Below are 27,956 nucleotides of genomic sequence, written 5' to 3'. Positions count from 1 at the left end.
AGCTCGGCTGACAGGATTTGTGGGATTTTGTCCGCCTAAAACGGTAGTCCCACTTCAAAACTGATGACTCAAACAAATTTACTGCTCAAGTAACACACATTTTTTATGGATGACTTACTGTTGCTGTGTTCAATAAAAAAATATGAGCTTCACATCCGGCCTTGTGTTTGCAAATCAAACCAGGTCCCTTCCTAATTTTCATTTTAGAGGTACTAACGAAGACCTGCTGATTTGTTAATAAAAAAGACACAGCGAAAAGAAGTTCCCTTATTTAATGCATGTGGATAACAATTGCTTCTGCTGCATTTCTCCAGCAAGTGAAGGCCGATTAGGGCTTCTGCTGATGAGTGTTTAAACTGCGTCATGGCCGACTCTGTCGGGGAAAATTAATGGAGCCCATTCATCTGATTGGAAGGGCATGTGGGAATGAAAGTTTGCCTTCGCCAGTGTTCACGAGCCGAAAACTCTCTCTCTGCTGATTTAATGCAGTCTTTAAACCAGGGCCACCAATTAGGTTTTTCTAATTAAATGTGTGGGAAATTAAGTAACGGGATAAATCAGGCCTCTTTTGTCGTTAAAAGAGTGACTTTGATGTGCACGCCGCTGCTCGTTTTCCACGTGGCTTATTTGTGTAGAATAAAGCTAAAGGTGGCTTGGGGGGTTTTGTTATTTTTAATCAGACCGTAGACAGGGTTTTTTTGAGAATACCATTTTACTGCTTAGCACTGACTAAAAAGGCAATGAAGGAATGTGTTACGCATTCCAAAGTTACGACAGCGTGTAACTATGATGTTGCAATTGTGCTGATTAGAATGGCTGAATCAAACCAGATCAAGTTTGTTGTTGATGTTAGTGGTGGTGGTGTATGTGTGTGTAGCTTATCTGTAGTCTGCAGTCTACAATTATGTAGACATTAAACTGTATGGTCATCTCAAACACACCCACATGTTGGTACTCCTATCATTATGAGGACGTTTCATAGGCGTAATGGTTTTATACTGAGCTAATGACATTTTCTAGCCCTAAACCGTTTGGAAAACCATTTAGTATGTTTTTTTGTAGCAATTTGAATTATGAGGACATCGGCATGTACTCATAATGTAGAGGGCATGGCCTGAAACCTGAATACACACTACATTATAAGGGTCCTCATAATGTAGGTCAAACACACACAATTTAATATATGTGTATGTGTGTGTGTGTGTGTATATATATATTTTTCTTTCTCATTGCTGTAATAATAAAATTATATAAATAAGTAATTTTGTTTAATTTTTTTTATTACAGCAATGAGAAACAATTTTTTATTTATATACACACACACACACACACACACACATATATATATAAGATTTTTTTTATTACAGCAATGAAAAACAATTTTTTATTTATATATACACACACACACACACACACACATATATACATACATATATATACACACACATATATACATACATATATATACATATATATATATATATATATATATATATATATATATACATACATACATACATACATACACACACACACACACACACACACACACACACACACACATATATATATGTGTATATATATATATATATATATATATATATATATATATATATATATATATATATATATATATATATATATATATTAGATTTTTTTTTTTTTATAATTACAGCAATGAGACTTGAGAGTGGCCATTATGAGAATGGAGAATGGTCTAATTGTGCAAAGAGTGTAAACATGTTGTTTTCCTTTAAGAAGCATCTTTGTCTTTGTTTTTTGTTTGGGGGCAAAATGCACTTCACAGCGATTAACTGATTTTATTCGAAACATTGGCTCAACTACAGCTCTGCATACAGTAATCAGCATCAGCATTATTCATTTGTTTTGCGTTCCACTGTTATCTCTAAATTAAGGAGCTCCAATGTGGCCATTAATTGCTTTTCAGCAGTAATTGCTGCAGTCTGCTCAAATTAACTGGAGCAGCGCGCTCTGTATTGTTTTGCAGCTTTTTGTTCTGAGTTGGTGTGTGATTATCATGGTCTGCTGAGTGACTCCACACCGTGAGCCCTGAATGAGCACTTATGAGCCAAACCACACAAGACAAAAGGCATGCGAATAAAGCAATCTCCCAATGCTCAGATTGATCGCATCCGAGGACGGAGGGAGCGAAGGCGTGTTCATTGACTCTGGACCGAGAGTAAAGCTGTCCTGCTGTGATGGAACTCCAAATATGTGTCTGCGTGTACTTTGGACGTGAAGAGGAGTTTTTGGGCTGTCTAGCAGAGCTCTGTGGCATGTTACGTGTCATAGCAAACAGATGGCTTCCTATCAGACAGTTTTTAGGTGCGCTTTCAGATTATGCTACATGTTTTCATTAACAGATAAGGCAATACCACAATACATTGCAACAAGCAGCTGGCTATCTTTTGAAATGGATCTTGAGTTTTTCCTGAGGCACATTCTCACTTTTCCTTTGGGTTCTTCACTGTATTAGTTCCTTAATACTCACACACACATTCTCCCACTCCTACGTCTGACCTGACCTTGTCTGCTTTGCGAGTCTTGTGCCGTTTCAGCCGTTAAGCTCTCGCTCAAACAAACAGTAACATAATGACACTTCAAAACCTCTCCAACACCATAGGGTGCCTTAAATAAACTCACCCTCCTTCCTTTCCCCTCCGACCTCTCCTTTGTTTAAAGACTCTTTTCCACCATTAATATTTAGGAGAGGCGACAGGGCTCAAGAATGCTTCAGAACGTTTTAGAACGTGTCCGGTTTGGAAGTACTCAGAAACGTCCCATGAGACCTAGTGAATGTTTTGTTTAGATGTTTGCAGTCCTTTAAATGTAAATGACTGTAAAACCAATCAGATAAAACTCTTATTTTACATCTCTGAGAGTTTGTGAACAAAAAAGTAAAAAATGTACATTTTAATGTTCATTAATACTATATTTATACTTTCCATACTTTCATCTGTCTGGCTGTCTGTCTGTCTATTGTTCCATTTATCATTCATCTTTTGTTTCATCGTTCCATCAACCATCCATCCATTCATATTTTGGTTCATCATTCCATTCATCCATAATGTTTTGTTTCATTGTTCCATCCAACCATCTTTTGTTTCATCATTCCATCCACCATTTGTTTCATCGTTCCATCTATGCATAAACCATCCACCATCCATCCATTCATCTTTTGTTTCATCATTCCATCCATCCATTCATCCATCAAAATTAATGGATGAATGGATGTAATCTCCATAATCTTTTGTTTCAATGTTCCATCAATGTTCAATGTTCCATTCAGCCAGCAACCATCTTTTGTTTAATCGTTCTATCCATCAACCATCATCATCTGTTTCATCATTCCATTCATTCCATCCATCCATTTATCCATCAAATATCCATCATGAATCCATCATCGTTCTATTCATCCATCTATTAATCCATCAAATATCCATCATTTTCCATAATCCATCATTCATCCATCCATCATCTTTTGTTTCATTGTTCCATCCATCATTCATCCATCCAACATCGTTTTTTTCATCGTTCCAAATATAGATATAAAAAAACATTACATCGTTCCATTCATTCATCCATTCATTCATCCATCCATCTTATTTCATCCATCCATTTATCCATCAACCACCCATCATCTTTTGTTTCATCGTTTCATCATCCATCATCTTTTGTTTCATCGTTGTTTCATCCATCCATCCATTCATTCCATCCATCCATTTATCCATCAAATATCCATCATGAATCCATCATCGTTCTATTCATCCATCTATTAATCCATCAAATATCCATCATTTTTTGTTTAATTGTTCCATCCATCCATCATTCATCCATCCATCATCTTTTGTTTCATTGTTCCATACATCATTCATCCATCCAACATCGTTTTTTTCATCGTTCCAAATATACATTTCATCGTTCCATTCATTCATCCATTCATTCATTCATTCATCCATCCATCCATCTTATTTCATCCATCCATTTATCCATCAACCACCCATCATCTTTTGTTTCATCGTTTCATCATCCATCATCTTTTGTTTCATCGTTGTTTCATCCATCCATTCATCCGTCCATTCATCCATCCATATTTTTTTTTTAGCTACAGTGTCACATTTTAGTGCAGTCTTGAAGATTGAATGTGGCATTTGTGTCTCATAAGTGTAATATCTGTATCTAATTTGTAAATGATGGGATATACAGCGAATGCCTCTGGTCTTTGTCACTGAGACTCTGTTTACACATTCCACATGTTAAACACAGTCAGATCCAGCCGCTGGACTCAACACTGACCGCAGTGAATGATAATCAATGAGACATGACATGATCTGCCATAAAGTGAACCCACATGTTGACCTGTGTAAGTGCAGCCAGGTAGGGGGCCGTAGGAGAGCCGCCACATTCTGATCCCCCTCATTGACTCTCGCCGTGTGGTCCCCTGATGCGGGGGTCAGATTTGTTGTGTATGATTTTGATCTGCTCAGGTGAAAGAGGACCCCCAGCTGCCTGTACAATTGCCTGAGAAAAAAAAGGGAAGCTATAAGCCAACTGAATAGCCACAACACACATTGCACTGATATATTGATAATACAGTATATATATATATAGATGTATATATAATTATTTTATTTTTGCAGTAGTTTTTGTGTGATTATGGAGGGGTTTGCATTGTGTCTCATTGTGTCACTATGTCCTTTAATCCTTATATTTATGACTTCTCATATGATCTTTCCATCAGATACGAGGAGGAAAACTGATGATTACCAACACCCGCAAAACGGATGCAGGGAAGTACGTGTGCGTGGGAACCAACATGATGGGGGAACGAGAGAGCGAGATCGCGGAGTTGACTGTTCTTGGTAAGTTTTCGATATATTTCTGCTTTAATTTATGTATTTCAGTAAATCAGAAGTCTGATTCTCAAATACTCCCGCATGTGATCTGCCTTCCTCAAGACGCACATGTGTATATATAATCAGGTTCCCACACAAACCTCTGGTGCATTTGATTGTGAAAAAAAAGCATGCAGATGGATTCACTTAAACACACACACACGTTGTATGAAGTGTTTGTTTATGGGCAGAGCAGGAGAGAATCCAGATGTTTAGAGTTTGTGTGCTTAGCTGTAGGAAGACTCCAGCGTGTCATTGACCCCGTTAAGGAGACATGGACCCTTAAACCTTATCATCAGTTTGCCATGAAACAAATACCAGCTCACCCTTCACACTCCCCTTCATTCACACATACCCACACAAATATACATTGTGTCGTCCGACACCTTAACATATCAGTTTACACTATGATCCACATCAGAGCTGAGGCTTTTGACCTTCCCTCCTTAATCCCTGCAACACAGCCTTCCTCAACGCCATCATTATTCAATGTCTGCTTGCATATTTACACATTACAGGGAGAAAGTCAAGTCAAGTCAAGTCTAGTTTATTGTCATTCTCAATTTAGATCAAGTGTAAGAAATGGAGCAAAACATAATTCCTCCAAAAACATCTCCTCAGATTCAATTTAGAGGTGAAGTGTGCCATCTTTAGTGGCAGTAGAGTCACAAAACAGAATGTCAAAAATAATGACTGTTTTATAACAGATTTTGAATACACTTCCCCCTGCCATTGGTTGTTCAAACAGATAGCCCCTCCCATAACCCATTCCATTGGTTGTTCAAGAAATCAGAACACATGAATTAACTGCCATGATAGACATGCCTTTAAAGGGACTGTACTGATGTTTCTTCATATCAGTGGGTTAGATAGTCCTAATCTTAAAGGGATAGTGCACCCAAAAATTAACATTTTATCATATACTCATATACATGTTGTGTAAAACCTGTATGAATTTCTTTGTTCTGTTGAACACAAAAGAAGATATTTTGAAGAATGTTGGTAACCAGACAGTTGATGGACCCCATTGACTTCTGTGGTAGATTTTTCCCTAAACCTGACTTTCTGGGCCTCGTCTACAAATCGACGTCCCCTAACGTCTACTGTCGACGTTTAGTCTATCTGGGCCTCGTCTACAAATCAACGTCCCCAATCAATAAGTCACCTAGTCTAACTTGTTTCCCTTACTAACTAGTTTTCTTGCTGCGCAGCATAAATGACAGACAAACTCCAGCAATTGCCCTTTAAATGCTTTAATTACGGCCGGGAGAGTTTCTCGAGCAGTTCTCAGAGAAATCTCAGCCACATAGAGTAATACATCAGGTTTTATAGGATAAAGACATGACACATAGAAATCAAATCACCTTCTATAAATATGAAGCAAGCCCCCTCCTTTTCACCCAATTTTCCATAACTCAAATAGACAAAAACAGAACGTTTTAGTTCAATGTGTTTCCAAGTGTTAGAATGTTAGCCCTGGAAAGAGGAAGTAAAGTTTATGTGTTATTAATGTTAGAATCATGGTTAGTTTAAAATACAGTTTTATTATTTTATTCATTAATTTTCTACCACACTTTCATAGTATAAAAAAATAAATAAAAAAATACCATGGAAGTCAATGGGGACTAGAAACAGTTTGGTAACGAACACTGTTCAAAATATCTTATTTTGTGTTCAACAGACCAAAGAAACTCATAAAGGTAAAAAAAGGAGTAAATGATGACAGAATGTTAATTTTTGGGTTAACTATTCCTCTTACAGATTATTAGTATCCTAACATCAAAGAGATATGATCTTAATAAATAATTCAGATAGGAAGCTTACTTTAGGATTAGCTGCATGAAAGTTTAGGCTAAAACAACAAGTCAGAGTTCAATAGATGTAGATCGCTGGAAGTTCATAATCGGATCAGCGAAGGGAATATCTCATAGGGAATTCTGGGAAACTTCTTGTATTACATAATACGCTTTGTGTTTGTGTGCAGAGAGGCCCAGCTTCTTGCGAAAGCCGAGCAGTCAGTCTGTTCTGGTGGACCAGAGTGTTGAGTTCAGGTGTGAAGCTCAAGGAGACCCCGTGCCCACCATCCGCTGGAGGAAAGAGGACGGAGATCTACCCAAGGGACGGTACGAGTGATAAAACGTCTAGTTAGCCTATATTAAGCCAATTAAATGCGAATGACAAATGCCTGTCCTTTAAAGTCTTAAAGAACCTCTTGATAAGATAGAGTGTATCAGGATGGCCTCGGTTAATTGCATCTATGTTTGTGTATCGTCATCTTCTCAGGCATGAGATCTGGGAGGACCACACTCTCAAACTGAAGAGACTGACTTCAGGAGACGCCGGTACTTATACCTGTCAGGCGGAGAACATGATGGGGAAGACGGAGGCCAGCGCCACCCTCACCGTCCACGGTAAGAACATCTCATCTCACGCTGTTTGACAAACCGCTCTGATCCTGCCAGCACTAATCTATAATTGGAAGTAACCAATGCTTTTGGTGGACGGGAATCTGAGTGTGTGTGTTTTTGACCTCTTTATTCACAGCTGTTAGTTTTTTTTGACAGACGTTTTCAGCTTTGACAGGTTGTCAGATTGATTTGTCCGAACGGATGCTGGATCGTTGTGAATATTCCTTCCCATTTTTTTTTTACCCCCCTAGCTGTTGGAAAACTATATTTTTTCTGTATCCTGTGAGTGAGACAGGATGATTTCTGTCATTTTACTGAAGCATCATTCCCAACACAGTGTCACACATCACAGATGATTTACTGTGTTTGATAACACCCTGTTGTGGAAATTACATTGTTTAAAATGACTGAAACCTTCGTCTAGCTTGGGTTAAATTTGAAGCTTGTATTTTTTGCATCCTGAACGCACAAAACAAAATAACATTTTCAACTTTTTGGTCAAAATTCCTTTACTTTTATCACTAATTGCAATTCATATTTTATCACAATCTTGCTCCTCACTTACCAAATAACCAATTCTTTATTCTAAAACTTTATTTGGGTCAGAATTGTTTGTCATGGTGAAAATTGTATAGTAGTCAAGTCAAGTCATCTTCATTTATATAGCGCTTTTAACAATGTAAATTTTTTCAAAGCAGCTTTACAGAGATAAGCGTATAATTTAAGGTAACAGAGATTGTTTTGGCTTTATAGCGGTTCTTTAATAAAGTTATTTTCCAGCTAAAGTTGATTCGCTTCCGTCGCAACGATCATTCGTTATTAAATTAGGGGCCGCTAAGACGACACCATTCTCTCTACACAGACTTTAAACGCGAACCTGTGAGAAACGCTGATGGCGTTCACATGCGCATTAAGAATTGGTTCTATAGTTATGTGCATTTGAATATATGTGCGCAGGTTTGTAATTCTCTACAGACCAAGCCTAAACAAAGTACTGGTCTTTCCTTATAAATTTTGATGCAGAATTTTATTTTGTCACTTCGGGGTAGGTACGCGAAACGAATTTTCCCGACAACGCTTTATCTAGTACAACCTAGGTATAGTCGTAATGTGTGTAATAATAGATATTTTTCCCAATCAATATTTCAATATTGATTTGGATTAGATTTACGTCACTCATTCGGTTTAGAATTGGATAATTTTGGTAGTGGATTATCAAAATTAAAATGGCAAAATCTAGGACAAGGATCTATTTAACAAAGAAAAATTATTATTATTTGTAATAAATAAAGTTAATAAAAATACCATCAATCACTACGACATAAAGGTGGCTAATTTGTAGAAACACCCATACATAAGAACACATCTATTTTACTCTAGGTCCATTTTGTTTCGTCCTTTTCACTTTAAGTCCCCTTGAGTGTGTTTCACACTCTTCAGAGAACAATGTCCACGTTGTCTCCTGACACCCCTGAGCAGTTTTCTCCTTCTCCTCGTTGCACCGCTTATTGCTTTTACTGGTTTTTATTGCTTACAGAAATTGCTGAATTATTATTTTACATGTGTGTTTAGCAGGCCAGTAGCATTGGAACCAGACTTATAAACACGTCTGCTTCAATAACCAATCTATCCAGCGAAAGAGGCTTATTACTAAACTTGCCTTTGGCATAACATTGCTTTCCAGATGCCAAGGAATGAGATTCATCAAAATGATGACTTGTATTTGCGAATGTCTGGTTGGTCTTTTGAAGGAATTGCATTAGTGAGCTGCCTTCCTAGACAGCATTTTTTGGCATCATAGGTGCATTGAACAGTCAATTGATTCTTTAAACGATTTGTCAATTCAGAATTTGTAAATGTCAAGCGCACATGTACACACAAACACACATATTCTCTGAGATAAGTAATTTGGAATAAGAGTCAGTTCTCTGTTAAAAGGCCATGAAAAGATAATGTTGGGTACAAACGAGGCCTCTCTCAGCTGGCGATTTAGTCATTAGTACTGATGTATTTGAGGAAAGTGCTAGAATGCCATGCGAGTCCCATGAGTAGCTCCGCTAATGGGCCATGGAAACAAAGTAGAGCGAGAGCCGCAACCATTGCCAAAAGAGCAAACGGCCCCGTCCAAGTCGAGTTCTCTTTAAGCAGCTGTTCTCAAATCTACCGCTTTCCCTCGTTTCTCACCCTTCGTTTGTGTTACTCTGTCCATCTCGCAGGATTGACTCCAAATGGCCTGAGTTATTGCATTTAAAGTTTAAAATTGGCTTATTTACTGTAGTTGCTTAACAAATGTCCTCGGTTCAATTTGCAATAAGGTCTCATTTCTTAACATTAATTAATGCATTAGCTAACATGAACTAGCTAAGAATGTCACTTTATGGATGCTAAATGCTTTTTGAATGCCATTTCATGTTGTTTTCACACTTGAGGGTTTTTACACAACAAGAGGGTTAAAATGCTAAATCGCTGCTCAAGCTTTTAAGAATTTAAGTTTAAGTGTTTCATTTCCACACACTAGAGGTAATAAACAGATTTGCAAAAATAAAAATATTTGAGAAATAATGTCAGTATTCAGACAAGCTAGTAGTCCCGCCTCCAAATGAATGCCATTGGCTGAGCCAGTGTTGTTATGTCAGGCTAGTGGTGTAAAAATGAAACACTGTAGCTTTAAAAGGGTCAGACTCCAGGTCACATTGTCCACCTAATAAAACCTTTGGCCAGACCAGAAGAATAAAACCTCCATTCATGCCTCACGCTCGCAACTCAAGACTGATAGAATAGTTTCTTTGTGTGGTTTATGCCATATACTTCAGCCTCATGATATATTTACAATGTGTGTGTGTGCTTGCCACACCTTGTGTTTCTTGTATGTTTTTGTGTTATGCTCATAAATACATCACTGCACTGATTTTGTTCAGTAAGCATTTCCTGTCATTTTTGCTTCATGTTGTGTGCGGTTAATTTGCTCATCTCTCACATCTGTGTTTTATCATGCTTCTATTTTTTTTGTTCCTCTTTCAGTTGTGTCTGGTAAGTTGCAATTGTCACCCGTCACCATTTTTGCTGCATTGACAGCAACAGGAAGTTGTCAGAACCACCATCCATCCACCTTCCATCCTTCCACCAATCAGCACGCTTGTCTGGGTTGTCACCGGCAACAGTGACAGCACAGCAGGCCTGGGTAAAAACTAATGCTCGCTCTGAGCGTACAAGGTAACGTCAAAATTGCCTCATTTTCTTCCCACTTAGTTGAAAATTCTAGCTTTATTCCTCCGGACGCTTTACGGCAGTGTATGATTTGACAGGTTTAAGATTGGTTCACCGGTAGAAGTAATCGCTTGTCGTCGTAGGGGGTCATACTTTGTGTCACATATTATGAACATATCCTTATTACAAGATGAAATGGCTCCGTGCTGTTATGGACTCTGAAGCGGAGTTTGCGTCAGGAATCAGCATCTCTCCACTCCGAGTCATTAAGATGCATGAAAAACCGGCATCCCAACGACGTCGGTTCCATTAAAGAGTGTCAGTACGGGACAGATGGCCCAAATTTATCCCCCCATCTACATTTTTCCCCCCATCCACTAAATTGTATTGCTTTGTGCCCTTGTCCATGCAAATGAAGCAGACGTGGCGATTGTGCCGTTTTTATGTTGCGTCTACATATGTTTTTATGATCCGGAATACCTGCATATCCTTCCATTAAACACCAGTATGACTTTCTCTTTAGTTTCCTGCTGTTAAATGTGATGCTGAAGGCTTGAGCTCCATCTCTAGTGTATTTATATCCAAGAAATTTGGCTGATATCAAAGACCCCCTGAAATCAAAATTAGAGATTTGCTAGTAAAAGTTGACAACATAAATTTTTTGCAGAAATGTACACACAGAATATACAGAGGTCAACAAATATGAACAACTCATCTCTGATTCATGGCATGTCTAAGTGTGTGCCAGTAACATAAACAAAAAGATTATTGACCCAACTTCCTGTTTCAATAGAAAATATTATAAACACATTACTTAAAGCCATTTATATATATATATATATATATATATATATATATATATATATATATATATATATATATATATATATATATATATATATATATATATATATATAAATAACTTTTCTTATAATTGTTTATGAAAATATATAAGGCATTATAACCTACATTATGAATACCTTTATAATGTGTTATTCATAAAGTTTCTATGCAGTTTTACTGAAAACTGTGCTTTAAAAAATCAATTTCACAACGTTGTTTAAAAAAACCCATGTTTTTTAACCTTAGAAAATGCATTTACAGTTACACTTACAATGGAATAAAAAATTTAATCATGTATGTATTATTATTTTTTAAAGAAAATAATGCATTCAGCACAGAAGCATTAAATTGATCAAAATGTCAGTAAAGACATAAGTGATGTTCTTTTGAACTTTCTATTCATCAAAGAATCCTGAAAAAAATCAAGATTTCCACAAAAATATTTAGCAGCTGTTTTATATATTTATTTTATAAAATACAAATTACTTTATAAAATAAAGGCTGCACACTGACACTCTTAATGTGTTGCTCCATAGACTTCCTTCCATAGACTTTAAATGTATTCATGTAAATGTGTTTTTGTTCGTTTTTACAGTCCAAGAGTCAAAATATTGTCTTTGGAAATTGACTTATTTAACTCCTGTTTCTGCAGTTCCTCCTGTGTTTGTGGTGCGACCCAGGAATCAAGTAGCCGGGATGGGCCGCACCGTGACCTTTCAGTGCGAAGCCACAGGAAGTCCTCAGCCTGCTATATTTTGGCAGAAAGAAGGCAGTCAGGTGAGTGTATCTCTGTATGTTTGTGCTTTCGCTTGTGATGCAAAGATGCATTTCCTGAGCACACTTTTACAGTAACACATCAAATGCATGGCACTCTCCCCCGTAAAAGTCAGTCAGATTTATGAGGCTGGTAGATTTATAAGGCCATCTGCACATTTACACAAATCTAATGGGCTTTGTAACACTCCACACCTCTAACACACCTCAAGTCATCGTGCTTTGATCAGTTTCACTCATCACACACTCAGAATTTCAGGCGCACGGTGCCAATGATAAGTGTAAACGTGCAAGTCCTGACAAGATGTTTATTTCTCACATATTGAATATTCTTGGAGAAATTAGAACTTATTTTGTTCTATTTTTGTTATCAAATTCTACCTCTGTTCATACATCTTTTCCTTTTCCCCTTCTCCAGAACCTCCTGTTCTCCTCTCAACCTCCTCCTCCCTCCAGTCGGTTCTCTGTCTCTCAGACGGGCGATCTGACCATCACGGCGGTGGAGCGTTCGGACGGAGGCTACTACAGCTGTCAGGCTCTGAACATCGCTGGCAGTGTGATCACCAAAGCCCTGCTGGAGGTTACAGACGGTAAACGCAAAGATAGATTTCATTTTTGCTCTTTAGTTTTGGGAAAGTTAGTCCCAAAAAGTTTTATTTTATTTTATTTTATTTTATTTTATTTTATTTTATTTTATTTTATTTTATTTTATTTTATTTTATTTTATTTTATTTTATTTTATTTTATTTTATTTTATTTTATTTTATTTTATTTAAAAATATATTAATTTATTAATTAATTTATCTATCTATTTATTTATTTATTTATTTATTTATTTTATTCTGATTGCAATATATGAATTGCTCAGTTTTGCACTATAAATGCATTACTCATTATATTGCTTACGGATTTATTTGTAAAACCCATTTGAGCTGTTTCCATAAGGTTATCCTTCACTTCTCAGATTTCTGGCTGTTAGTTTTGTGTAGCCATGACAAAAGCTTTAACAGATTGATTATTTCAGCACAATCCAGCATAAGGGGTGTTAAATTCGTCAGGAACTTTTTCTTTTCGTAACTAATTTGACTCATTTTTTTTTATTTCAAATTTTAATATTGTAACATTCTCTTTTGTAAATATCATACATGATATGTGTGATAAAGGATGTCAGTTGTGGAATCAGTAATGCCTCTGAACAATTCACTGACCAAAATATGTTGTTCATGAATCTTTTTGACCGATTCATTAAAAAGAACCATATATAAAATTACCCATAGCAGATTTATACAGGTGGAGCTGGGGAAGGGGGAGGGTTTCTGAGTCAATCTGAAAGCGCGCTTCAAGCTGCTATAGTGAGCGCTAACCAGCTATCTAAATGTTGAGCAGCAAGCTCATTGGCTGCAGATGCGACAGGAACCAATCAGCTTGTGCCACGTTAAAGTTAACAATGCAAATATCAGAACTTGCTATTTAATCAAAATCCTATATGCATCGCAAATAACAACATTTTATAAGAAATGCATTACCCCAACATTGATTACTTTATATCCTCAAATGTCAATAAGACACTTCAACAGAATAGTGTCAGTTCGGCAGTTCAGTGAGTGCCTGTCTATAGAGAGCCTAAGTCCCTCCCCTCCGCTTCCGGCTCATGGGACCTTACTTCGGAAAAAATATGTATGGTAGTCAATGGCGAGAGACAACTTATCTTTTTATTCCGTCTGAACTGTGCCCTGAATTACACATATGATGTTTGTCAATTTAAAAGATAATTATGAAAGTCAAGAAAGTTGCAGTTTGTCATAAAACAGAAGAGTAACATTTAGTTTTATGTGAAAATCGCTCAATGAACTACATCTCTCGTCTCGTACTATGTACGTCACCAACAGTCTGTGTGCAGTCTGGCACAAAACACTCAGGCATGACGGCGTAACGTTACGATTATAACGCAAGACTATAGAAAAAATGAAAAAATGAGGTATGATGTCACATGTGCGCCTTTTGGGTGTGTAGTCTTTGTAATTACGTATTTTCACAGTCTTATACCTCAACAGTTTTACATCAAACTGCGACTTTCTTGACTTTAAAATGTATCTTTTAAATTGACAAACATCATATGTGTAATTCAGGGCACAATTCAAACGAGATCAAAATATTTGTTGTCTCTCGCCATTGACTACCATACAATATTTTTCCAAAATAAGGTCCCATGGTGGTCCACTGGAAGGGGGGGGACTTAGGCTCTCTATAAAGAAAACACCAAAGCAAGACAAAAGGAAGGAGAGTGAAGAAGAAAGAATAATAACAGTTATTTTAGCACCAATCTGCTCTCTGGCCTCGCTCTTATTGTGGGCACAGATAGTAATAACAGGTCACCGCCATGATGATTCAGTAATTACAACAGCGTCGACGCGAGGATGTGCATGTGCGAGCGTGTCATCTGATACATAATTCATGCCTTTGATGGTCCTTACGAAAGTGTTGTACGGCTTTGAAAACGCGCTGTAGTGGCGTTTATGCAAATGGAAGCCGTGTAAATGGCGGTAATGCTTCTGGCATTGTCGAACACAATCATATGGACGTAAACATCACAGCATTTATCAGACGGCCTGGGTCCTCAGTGAGAGAGGAGAGGACATGCGGGGGGTGATTTTAATAGACGTGGTGTGTTTTAGTGTGGTGATGATGGCTGGTGTGTGTGAGGGAGATTTAGTGCTGTTGAAATGCTGCTGGTATTAATTGCTCGTCTCTAGTTTGGCTTCATTCTGCTACTGCTGTTGACTGATTAGAAAATTGCTTCCAGTTGAGAAAATTGGATTCCATCTCTATTTCTCTTTCTCTCTCTCTCTCTCTCTCTCTCTCTCTCTCTCTCTCGTTCTTAAAACATGTACTCAGCTCGTTTGCTGCCAGACATTCCACACTCGCATGCCCTTTTTCCTTGGTTACATTTATTTTTATTTGCGTTCTTCATTCTCTTTACCTCTGACCGTACACGCACTCGCTTCTGTGGCTCTTATAAAATGTGGAAGGATGTATTTTGGATTTTGGTTTGGAGTACAGTTGTGTTTCATTATAGTTATTATAATGATATTAGTAGGTCTGGGACAGCTTTAAGACTCTGTCTTCAAATGAGACCGATATGTCTGTGTCTCACTCTTTTTTCTCTTTGTCTCACCCTTTCTTTCTGTCTCTCGTCTTTTAGTTTAATGCATTTTAGTGGCATGATAGATAATTTACATTTATATTGCCAAACCATTTGTAGCTTAGCTACATGCATAAAAATGTATTCAATTTATTTTATATATTTTTATATTTTATTAAAAAAAAAAAAAAAAAAAAATATATATATATATATATATATATATATATATATATATATATACAGTGAGGAAAATAAGTATTTGAACACCCTGCTATTTTGCAAGTTCTCCCACTTAGAAATCATGGTGGGGTCTGAAATTGTCATCGTAGGTGCATGTCCACTGTGAGAGACATAATCTAAAAAAAAAATCCAGAAATCACAATGTATGATTTTTTAACTATTTATTTGTATGATACAGCTGCAAATAAGTATTTGAACACCTGAGGAAATCAATGTTAATATTTGGTACAGTAGCCTTTGTTTGCAATTACAGAGGTCAAACGTTTCCTGTAGTTTTTCACCAGGTTTGCACACACTGCAGGAGGGATTTTGGCCCACTCCTCCACACAGATCTTCTCTAGATCAGTCAGGTTTCTGGGCTGTCGCTGAGAAACACGGAGTTTGAGCTCCCTCCAAAGATTCTCTATTGGGTTTAGGTCTGGAGACTGGCTAGGCCATGCCAGAACCTTGATATGCTTCTTACAGAGCCACTCCTTGGTTATCCTGGCTGTGTGCTTCGGGTCATTGTCATGTTGGAAGACCCAGCCTCGACCCATCTTCAATGCTCTAACTGAGGGAAGGAGGTTGTTCCCCAAAATCTCGCAATACATGGCCCCGGTCATCCTCTCCTTAATACAGTGCAGTCGCCCTGTCCCATGTGCAGAAAAACACCCCCAAAGCATGATGCTACCACCCCCATGCTTCACAGTAGGGATGGTGTTCTTGGGATGGTACTCATCATTCTTCTTCCTCCAAACACGTTTAGTGGAATTATGACCAAAAAGTTCTATTTTGGTCTCATCTGACCACATGACTTTCTCCCATGACTCCTCTGGATCATCCAAATGGTCATTGGCAAACTTAAGACGGGCCTTGACATGTGCTGGTTTAAGCAGGGGAACCTTCCGTGCCATGCATGATTTCAAACCATGACGTCTTAGTGTATTACCAACAGTAACCTTGGAAACGGTGGTCCCAGCTCTTTACAGGTCATTGACCAGCTCCTCCCGTGTAGTTCTGGGCTGATTTCTCACCTTTCTTAGGATCATTGAGACCCACGAGGTGAGATCTTGCATGGAGCCCCAGTCCGAGGGAGATTGACAGTCATGTTTAGCTTCTTCCATTTTCTAATGATTGCTCCAACAGTGGACCTTTTTTCACCAAGCTGCTTGACAATTTCCCCGTAGCCCTTTCCAGCCTTGTGGAAGTGTACAATTTTGTCTCTAGTGTCTTTGGACAGCTCTTTGGTCTTGGCCATGTTAGTAGTTGGATTCTTACTGATTGTATGGGGTGGACAGGTGTCTTTATGCAGCTAACGACCTCAAACAGGTGCATCTAATTTAGGATAATACATGGAGTGGAGGTGGACATTTTAAAGGCAGACTAACAGGTCTTTGAGGGTCAGAATTCTAGCTGATAGACAGGTGTTCAAATACTTATTTGCAGCTGTATCATACAAATAAATAGTTAGAAAATCATATATTGTGATTTCTGGATTTTTTTTTTTAGATTATGTCTCTCACAGTGGACATGCACCTACGATGACAATTTCAGACCCCTCCATGATTTCCAAGTGGAAGAACTTGCAAAATAGCAGGGTGTTCAAATACTTATTTGCCTCACTGTATATATATATATATATATATATATATATATATATATATATATATATATATATATATATATATATATATATATATATATATATATATATATATATAATTATTATTATTATTATTATTATATGTATTATTTTTCTTTTTTTAACAAAATGATTCATCATAAAATTATTGATTTTAATTTTATTTTAGAAATAAAGGCAAGGAAAAAAAATAAGGATGAGAAAAAAATAATGTTAATAATTTGTATTGAATATGATGAATACTACAAAGCTGATTTATTTTATTTGAATATGAATTACATTTTTATTTTATTATTATTTTCATTTATATTTTCATTTAGCAGATGCTTTTATCCAAAAGACTTAAAAATACAACAAATAAATTCATCTAAAAATGATTGATTTTATTATGATTTTATTATAATTATTTTATTTTATTTTATTTTATTTTAGAAATAAAGGCAAGGAAAAGACAAAAAATAAGACAGAGAAAAAATTATGTTCATAATTTTTATTGATTATGAGGAATACTAATATAATACTACATTATATAATACGTAATATAATACTACAAAGCTGATTTATTCTATTTTAATATGAATGAACATTAGAAATAGTATTATTTTGTTACTGTTTTTATACTACAACACTCAGCAGTGATTGGTTTCTGAGGGTGTGTGTCTCTCTCTCTTTCTTTCCCAGTGATCTCAGACAGACCTCCCCCCATCGTCCGCCAAGGTCCCACCAACCAGACGGTGGCTGTGGACGGGACGGTGGTCCTGGGATGCCAAGCCACCGGCACGCCGTCTCCCACCATCCTGTGGAGGAAAGACGGGGTCCTGGTGTCCACCCATGATTCTCGACTCAAACAACTCGACACGGGAGCCCTGCAGATCCGTTACGCTAAGGTACGGTGGCTCTGAGGGGTCAGAACTACATCAAAGCCTGACATATTTATCATGCAGATTAATGTACAGTAACAGGGGACGTGACTCCGGTTCATGAGAACTCTTTCCTTTCATGGATTTATAGCTTTGTAACTCCTCTCTGACCCTTTTGATGCATTAAAAACGCTCACGTATGGAGGTTTGAGCATGTGTTCGTTTGGTGCACCAAACCAACTTGTTCTCGTAAAGTACTGTTTCCCTTGTTCGGTTTTCCTTAGTAACAGATTTTTATGGAATTTTCCATTCCAAACACACCACACAGAACAACTATTTACAGGGAATTGTGAGCGGTTGTGTTGTGCCGCTCGTCTCAGACTCAGCGCCTCTCTTTTTTACTTTTATTAATATTTTATTCATGGAGGTTTCTGAATGCGGCGTGATGGTTTACTGGATGCGGTTAACTGCTGCTTCTCTCTGAGCTGAAGTTAGCAGATTTTTTTCTTTTGAGCCGTTAGCTGTTCAGAATGCCTCAGACAGCACTGCAGGTTTCACTGACAGAATCAAAGATCACAGCTTCCCTTATAAAATATTATTTTTGCACATGTTTGGGTAACATTGCCACAGATTTGCTGCATATTCGCTGCAAGTTTGTTGCAAATAAACTGTTTGCAAGGGCCCACATTCCCACAGAATGATTATCATGATAAAAATACTTTTTATTAGCTTGTTTGTTTATTAAAGTTCATTACAGAGAATTAGTACTTTTTACTAATTACTTTTTCATTTTAATAAAAAAACAACAAAAACTTATTCAGAGGGAAAACAAGTGTATTGTTTTACCCTATTGACTTTTGTTTTTTTCTTTTTAAGCGTACAACTTACTAATTTCTCTGAAAACAAGACTTAAAATCTCATTAATATTTCATATAGTACATCATATTTCATTTGGCATATTGCTTCTCAAGTACATTGATCTTGTTTTAAGGATGTTTAGATATTTTTTATAAAAAAAAAAAACAAGACAAAATATATTTTTTTATTTGTAGCATTTTTTTCTTAAATCTTTGTTTATTTCCAGGTTTAAAATACATTTTGAATCCCATATTTTCCGTGTGGTCTCATACTTTTGCACCTCTCTGTAAATAAATATAAAATACAGATAGAAGGGTCTAAAATGATTGATGCAATGTATAGCTATATTGATATACGATTAAACACCCTTAAAGGTACACTATGTAACTGTTTTTTTTTGTTTGTTCAAAATTAACTAAATTTAAATGAGTCAATACATCATCAATCTTCCAAGACGTGTTTTTGTCTTACCATGATTCACTATGATAAGCCTGTTATGTGTTTATATTTTAGTCCTGTCGCAATGGTTTTCGTGGGTTATTGTATATACGTCACTCGTCCGTGCGTGTCTCATCATATCCGTAAATAGAGAAAAGTTGTTCCGGCTACTTTGACGTGTATCTGTGGAAGTGGCAGAGGTTAGTTGTCGCGAGCGAGAAAGGTTGATATGGAGAAGATAAATCTCAAACCTCCGGGGAATCACCCGTTTTAAACAAAGGCCGAACAGAGGAGAGTCTGCTGGCAAAAAGAGAAACCAACAGAGCTCGTAATAAAACAAGAATCAACATTAACTTGGCTTTTTGGAGATTTGAAATGTCGTAAAAGCGACTCAGAGAAGGCGGTTTTTTACTCAACAGGTGAGGAAGGTATTTTATTGAACAGATTAATTGCCATATGTAGCTCTCTAACAGAGTTGACTGTAAAGCATGATCTATTGTGAAGGGTCATTTCATTATGGTTGTTGTAGTGCTGTGAATGGGTAAAGCTACAGTAACGTGTTCAGATAGTCAGCTTGAGATCCTTTTCATCTACACTGGTTATATCTCTTAAGCCTAGTAGTGAATGTTTTATGAGCAGAAGGATAACCATATTCATCTGCAGAGTCACACAGAGCTGAAGCACAACCAAAACAATGTTCTTCTACAAAATGCATGCATTGTTTTTAACCTTTAGAGGGCCAGAAGTTACATAGTGCACCTTTTAATTATCAAAATTGTATAATGATTGCAAAGCAGGCATAATATTTTTGCATCTTTGAAGGTTTGCACTTCTGTACATGATGTGTGAGTGAACATAGACATGCATGTGTGCAGTACTCCACAAGACTTCCTTTCATCCCTCACTACAGCACAAACATCATCTCAGGCACAGACGGCCAGTGTTCAGAGAGCCGTCAGTCAGCATGCAGGTTTTGATGTGCGAACACACACTCCCGCTGTCACCCCCCGTCAGCCGCGTGGAGTTACACACACCCTCTGAACGTGAGCGAGGGGGAGGGGAGCGTTTCCTGTCACAGCACACACACACACACACACACACACACACACACACACACACGAGCGCCCGGTTTCCCCCTGCACAGGGGTCAAAGGTCCCCGCAGTGTAGGCTGTCAGAATGCGACTTTAATTAACGTAGATGTCTCACTTGAAGACGTCTCACTTCTTTTAAAGAATAGAGGAGAGATAAAGCGAAACGAGGAGATGCATCTCTATCTGTTGCGCTTCGGGCGGTTCGCATTAATGAACATGTCATTAAGCGAATACACGTACACCAGTAGCTCTAGATAGACTATCTATTTCTGCCGACTTTGTGTAAACTGACTGACAGATCGGCTGACGTGTTTTTAAATGTGTCCTTTTTTCCTTAAGATATTAGCATACACCAACACTACATCATTCAAACACTGTTATTGTCATTATTTTATAAGAAAGCGCTGTAAGAAAGGAACATACATGTTGATGTTCTTATATGTCTGTCTATTTTCTCTCAACAGTTTTTGTTAATATACATATATATATATATATATATATATATATATATATATATATATATATTAAATACCTGATATGTCCTTCAATTAACCACAGATTTATTTAAATTATTAGTTTATTATGTCTTGTCTCACTGTCTCATCCTGTCTTTCTGTCTCTCAGTTTTTAATGTAATGCATTTTAGTAGCATAGTAGATAATTTACATTCATATTACCAAACCATATATATATATATATATATATATATATATATATATACTATATTATATTATATTATATTCCATTTTAATTTAATTTGTGCAGACTTACAAATAAGAAATGATTAATTTTAAAGTGATTTATTTTTTTTATTTTTTTGTTGAAATAAAGGCAAGGGGGGGAAATTTTATTTTAATGAATATGAGGAATACTACAAAGCTGATTATTTTATATATTTTATTTTATTTCCAAATGCTAGCGGAGCAGAAACCGCACACATCACCTTTAACCATTTTTTTTTTTACAGCCATCTAATAATCATCTAAAAAGTAGCTTTCCATACATTCTAAATCGTAAATATTGTGAAAATCTTCTGAACGTCATTTTAACATTTGAGCAACGTACTGCAAATAAGCAAGCAACAAATCTTCAATATAAAAACGATACATTGAATAGACGTCTCAATGAGGTACGCGTCATATTGTATTTTGTTTGAAATGAAACTATAGCTTCAAACTTGTTTTCTTCTTTCAGCTGGGAGACACTGGCACGTACACCTGCACCGCGTCCACCCCCAGCGGAGAGGCATCGTGGAAGGCTTACCTGGAGGTGCAAGGTACGGCCGACAGACAGACTGCAAGATACAGTAACAGACAATAGAGCGGGAAGCACTGAGAAACCAACGACAGGAAATTAAGTCTAAAATTGAGTTTGAAATTAAACCTTCGTCCAGCTGTAAATGGTTTTCATTAGCCCCTTTCACACATACAGTCTTTACTGGTAAATTACCGGTAACAGATCATGTGTAAACGGGACCTTTTCAAATATACCGGTAAATTGGTTCCAGCAATTTACCAGTAAGGGAAGTTTTAACATTACCAGTAAATTACCGGTATATGCGCTGTGTGAACGTGGAATGAAGATTACCGGTATTTTGCACGTACGAGGTCAGAACGCGCTGACGTAAGAAGTGATTTGAGCCAATCAAAAGTCGTTGAAAGAGCATCAGCTCTGGGCCATTCATAAAATTTTGTTTTCACTGCACTGTTTACAAATCTCTTCAAATTGGAGTGATACCGAAACTAAAGCGTTTCTCCTCGTCCGGGCGGATGAAGAGATTTGTCACCAACTTTAAAGGTCACTTTCGGCTAATGACATCACAGAGTTTACCGGTATTTTGGAACTGATGTATGAATGGTCTGTTACCGGTAAAAAGCCAGAACGCTGTTGCTTGTGTGAACGGCACATTTTTGAATTTACCGGTAAAGTTGTTCTGGCAATTTTACGGTAATTTACCGGGATTGCTGTGTGAAAGGGGCTATTGTTTCTTGATGCAAATTTGAGCCGCTGCACTCAAAAAAAAAAAAAAAAAAAATCAGTATTTTTGTCTTGTCCTATATAAATAACTGAACATATTTAAAGCAGGATACATTTGTATGCTAGTGGGTGAGGAAAAATAAATGTAATTCAAAGGGAAAACTAATTTATTTACCCTATTGGCAAATATTTTTCTTTCTTTTTTAAGCATAAACCTCAATAAATGTTGTTCCAGTTCTCTAATCTACACAGACCTTAATACGTGGCCTTGTTAGGAGATGATCAGCGATATTCGCTTCACCTCTGACTGGTCATAATGTTTTGGCTCATCAGTGTGTATATATATATATATATATATATGAACCTGTTTTTGGGTGTAATCCAGAGCAGTTGCACAGGATGACGTGCTTATGTGTGTGTATGTGTCTTTGTTTCAGAGTTCGGCTCTCCAGTTCAGCCTGGCCGACCCACAGATCCAAACCTCATCCCCAGCGCCCCTTCCAAACCAGAGGTCACAGACGTCAGCCGCACATCAGTGTCTCTGTCCTGGAAGCCCAACCTGAACACTGGAGCCACGCCCACCTCTTATGTGATAGAGGCCTTCAGGTGGCATCATCAGTTTTAACTGTATACTTATTTGTCATTGGTTGGTTTGGTTGTACAAGTGTGTGTTTTACAACGTTTGTAAATACAGTTCACAAGCTAATGGGGGATCTGTAAATACCAAGTCCATTTGCTGTGGCATGTCATAAATAATCATACCCATGTCCACATTTTCCTATAAGCCCGGCATTTTGCGGTAACCTCATTGTTTGGTATAATGTTTATAGTAACAAAATTTCGATATAAAGTTTGGGCTGCAGTAATTTGCAGTATAAATACTCATGTTTGATGTGTGTATGGACGGCAGCCATGCGGCGGGTAGCAGCTGGCAGACGCTCGCGGATCACGTGAAGACCGAGAGCTTCGTCCTGAAGAATCTGAAGCCCAGCGCCGTCTACCTGTTCCTGGTGAGAGCGGCCAATGCGTACGGCCTGAGCGACCCCAGCCCCATCAGCGACGCGGTCAAAACACAGGGTCAGTCCACCTTTGACCTCACAGACAAGTATCCAGTCATGTGTTTTAAATATTTACATTTATTTATCCTGTTTTGTGTATTCTGGGGGTTTTGATATGCATACATGCTTGTGTTTAGAAACGTATATGCATGCATTACATATTTTTTTGTGTGGTTTGTGTTTATGTGAGTAGACATCCCACCAACCAGTCAGGGAGTGGACCATGGCCAGATCCAGAGGGAACTAGGAGATGTTGTCATTCACCTCCACAATCCCACAATTCTCTCATCGTCCTCCGTCAGAGTCCAGTGGACTGTAAGTGCCGCCACATTTTAATTTAAAGGACAGTTCACACAAAAATGAACATTATGTTTAGTCAAAACCAGTGTTGGGGAAAGTTACTTTTAATGCGTTTCATTATTGCATTACTCCCTGAAAAAGTAACTTGCGTAAAAGTTACTAATTAGTAACTAAGTAACTGGAAAGTTTATTTTTCTTAACCCACTGGCAAATAGCCTTTTATCTGATTTTAATCATAAATTTCACACATCTTTGTTCAAACAGCTCTGAAGTTGAGGTTAAATCCGTCCAGACTTTCATCACACTAACACGTGCACACACAAACAGAAATATTCCCAGCATGTTTCCTTCTTAACATGTTGTGTTGTTTGCACTTTATACGCATTTAATCAAAAACAGCTGAAACGACATCTGCTTTTATTGGGGCGGATCAAGAATTGATTAAAATCTTTACAAGCGTGTTCAATTCCACCCCCCCCCCTCCACAGCCATATGGACTGATCCCAGTGCTGAACACCTCTGATATAAAAAATCACATATAAAATAACACTTTACAATAAGGTTCATTAGTTAATATTAGGGAATGTATTTACTAACATGAACTAACAATAAGCAGTACATTTGTTACAGTATTTATTTATTCATCTTTGTTAATTTTAGTTAATAAAAATACAGCTGTTCATTGTTTGTTCATGTTAGTTCACAGTGCATTAACTAACGTTAACAAATACAATACAAATGTTGAAATTAATATTAACTAAGATTAATAAATGCTGAAGAAGTATTGTTCATTCTTAGTTCATGTTAAAGGGATACTTGAAACTTGTTTGAAACAACATGAGGGTGAGTATATGATGACAGAATTTTAATTTTAAAGTGGAGTATCCCTTTAACTGAGGTTGTTAACTGATGAACCTTATTCTAAAGTGTTACCAAAATCCCTTCACATAAAAAGTTAGAAGCTCAAAATCTGAATCTTCAAATGTCATTTTTGCAAATTAAACCTAGAATTTTTTTTTTTTTTTTTAAGTACTCCACAAAAAAATATTTCAATTTAATGGTATTCAGAACATATAAAGTGGTATGCATTACAGACAATATTTATTATAAACGCCTAAACAAATTTATTTAAGCAAATTTATTATTTAAGTGAAACTGAACTACCAGCAAGTCACAGCACATTTTATCTTCACACTTATGAAGATGAATATATTCTGGAAAATACAGTATATATTCATCTTCATAAGTAATTGTAACCAAAGTTATAGTACATAAATGAAAATGATAAACATGTCTGATAATAAAGCATAGTTTAGCTAACTTTACACAAAAACTAAAAGCCATGTTCTTTCCTGTAGGTGGAGCAGCAGTCTCAGTACATCCAGGGCTATAAGGTGATGTACCGGCCGTCCCCAGAGGGCGCTCAGCAGCGTGTGGAATGGGCCATGTTTGAGGTTCGAACCCCGGGGGAGCACAGCGCAGTCGTCACCCAGCTCAAGAAGGGCGTGACCTATGAGTTCAAAGTTCGACCTTTCTTCAACGAGTTCCAAGGCACCGACAGTGACATCAAAGTGGGCAAGACCCTCGAGGAAGGTGAGCAGAGCTTTCCGCCCATCTGGCCGTGTGCTCTGTGTGCTTTAAGGCGTAATGTCCCACCATTCCTTTCTCATGTGATGACAAATGAATGGGATTTGCTGCCTTGCATGTTTGAATATTTGGGTTTCAGACAAAATTTAAATAATTTTTTAATGCTCTTATATATATATATATATATATATATATATATATATATATATATATATATATATATATATATATATATATATATATATATATATTAGTGTTGTCAATTGACATTTTTCTGTTATCAATCGCGATTAATTGCACCTAACATTCAAGTTTTTATATTGTAATACTTTCTAATTTAATATAGCCATTCATTTAATATAGACACAACATTAAGATGGTATATTTTAAATATTTGATATAACGTGTAGGAAATATACTGAAATTAAGTAAAGTTATCAAACACTTCACAGTCTTCACTGCATATATTATAAATTAAATATAGATTCATTTTATTAGAATACGAAAGTTATTCAGTCAAGAGCAGTGAGTGATTAACTTTTTTTTTATTTTATTTTTATTACCCTTAATGAGAGACAGCAGCAAGTTTATTAGGCTGCTGTCACTTTAAGATCTGAAAGCACATGACGCGGATCTGATGCACATCCTACTTTCTTTTAAGACATATAATGGTACATGCACTTTTACAAGTTGATTGTACTGAAATGTGTGTTGGCAGTGCCTGTACACAACCATCATAAAATGATAAAAATCCATCCAGTGGTTTTTTTTTTAATCTTCTTATGTTTTCCCCTCTCTCAAATCAAGCCGTTCGGACGCCCCTCCCACGATTGTTGATTGACAGCAGCGTTTCAACACAGACCCGCCCTCGCTCGTGAGCGAGCTGTCAATCATAGTCCGCGCGGACCGGCGCGGTCATTGTTGATACGCAGGAGCACTGTCTATGAGCAGAATAGTCTAAGCGATTGTGGTGTTCTGTTCTTGGGTGTAATAACGTAATAAAAACTGTGTACGCAGTACGCATAGAACAGAGGGGCGGGGTGAGCAAAGCTCATTATCATTTAAAGACACATGCACTTAAACGGCGTGCTGAAAACAGAGATGTTTTTGACCAGGTAAAATGAGTGTTTTCTTACAATACTAATGAGAATTTTTAATTAAAGTATATTACAAACTTTTAATTTAGACCCTAAAGATTCATATTAGCTTGTACAAAAATGGCATTATATGACCCCTTTAAGACTGCTCTTATGAGGATCCTCAGAGTACTACTGAGTTTTTGTCCATTCAAGGCTTTCTGCGGGTTTGTTTCGATCACATGTACAGGCTACATTCGGTCCTCTCTAGAGTAAGAAAGGCGTCCGCCTGCGTTCAGTAGTTCTCATTTATGTTAACGTGTGGTCTGTGGCCCATGAGGGAGGACAAAGCAGGCCGTTTAAAAAGCTTCAGGAAAGCCGAGCAGCCAACAATGAGAAGCCAAAAAGCGAGAGCTCAAACGACTGCTGTGCTAATTGTTCTGAGGGTGTGTCCGTCTGTGGCTCTGGAGAACGCCAGCGAGTTCGGTTTGCTCCAACTTTTCCTGTCTGTGCGCCTGCTTTTTTTAGTTTGAAACACAAATTGAAATGACGGCAAACGCAAAACAAATGTTTCACTCCAGGGCTTTGTTGTTAACATTGATGTCTGTATAAAGTGGATAATAGTTACATGAAGTACAGTGACAACATTCTGTTCACCCTGAGCTCAAGTAGGCATCTGGCACTGCCGACACCCGAATCATGTTGCTTGGCAGTCGCCGCTCATTATTTAAGTTCACTAATACCGCTGAGTGTGTACTATTAAAATGAGTGCTTACATGTGTTTCGGAGAACACACACATATACACAAGCTATTGCACTGAGACATATAGTCCATATGCATGTGTACATAATGTTTGTTTATAAATGCATGTACCTGCATATGTGCATAATTGAAGGTGTTAAGAACGTAGATGCACATGCACAAACACGCGTGCATATTGTAAGGTGTGTGTAACATCCCTCTCGTGTCTCTTATCGCAGCGCCCAGTGCCGCTCCCCAGGGGGTCACCGTAACAGGAAGCGGAGACAACGGCACAGCGATCCTGGTATCCTGGCAACCGCCCCCAGAGGAGGAGCAGAACGGCCTGGTGCAGGAGTATAAGGTACGAACCAGAGGAAACAGACAATGAGAGAGGCAGACAAAGAGAGTGTGGGGGGGAAAAAACAATAGAGTGAAGGATGGAAGTAGAGGAAGGAAATAGGAAGTGGAAGAGGAAATTATATTTACTGGGTCACAGTCCGTTCGTTTTATGATGTGGTGAATGGATGGAGAGAGTTTAGTGGATAGTGATACTGGTTTGATTTTCTTTGAGGGGTTTTTAGTTGTTGTGACATGCTGCCATCTAGTGGTTAACATAAGGTGTTACCACAACCTTCGCCAGACAGATGCGCTCATGGAGGGGGAGTATAGGCTCATATAGGGTACTTTCCATATCCTGGATAACAATGTGCCAAAACATTCCCTTATGAGCATGTTTTGATATATTTGTAGGTTTACACACACACACACACACACACACATATATATACGTACAGTATGTACTTATATTGCGATGTAG

General features: G+C 37.4%; 1 protein-coding gene across 6 annotated transcripts in view; it reads left to right on the top strand.

The window, feature by feature from the left end:
- Positions 1-27,956, top strand: part of robo1 (roundabout, axon guidance receptor, homolog 1) — a 285,568-nt gene that overhangs the window by 231,596 nt on the left and 26,016 nt on the right. For all 6 annotated transcript variants that reach the window (XM_084127208.1, XM_084127206.1, XM_084127207.1 and 3 more), the window contains 12 exons: positions 4,763-4,883; positions 6,901-7,039; positions 7,200-7,327; positions 12,027-12,151; positions 12,567-12,738; positions 17,833-18,038; positions 21,594-21,675; positions 22,814-22,982; positions 23,287-23,453; positions 23,628-23,749; positions 25,093-25,327; positions 27,379-27,500. In XM_084127208.1, the coding sequence (XP_083983334.1) occupies positions 4,763-4,883; positions 6,901-7,039; positions 7,200-7,327; positions 12,027-12,151; positions 12,567-12,738; positions 17,833-18,038; positions 21,594-21,675; positions 22,814-22,982; positions 23,287-23,453; positions 23,628-23,749; positions 25,093-25,327; positions 27,379-27,500 (1,788 nt within the window). The remainder of the gene's footprint in view (positions 1-4,762; positions 4,884-6,900; positions 7,040-7,199; positions 7,328-12,026; positions 12,152-12,566; positions 12,739-17,832; positions 18,039-21,593; positions 21,676-22,813; positions 22,983-23,286; positions 23,454-23,627; positions 23,750-25,092; positions 25,328-27,378; positions 27,501-27,956) is intronic.

The sequence above is a fragment of the Abramis brama genome (genome assembly GCF_963993115.1).
Source record: "Abramis brama genome assembly, chromosome: 10".
Classification (NCBI taxonomy): domain Eukaryota; kingdom Metazoa; phylum Chordata; class Actinopteri; order Cypriniformes; family Leuciscidae; genus Abramis; species Abramis brama.
Note: the sequence above shows the minus strand (reverse complement) of the source record. Positions and strands in the feature narration are given on the sequence as shown.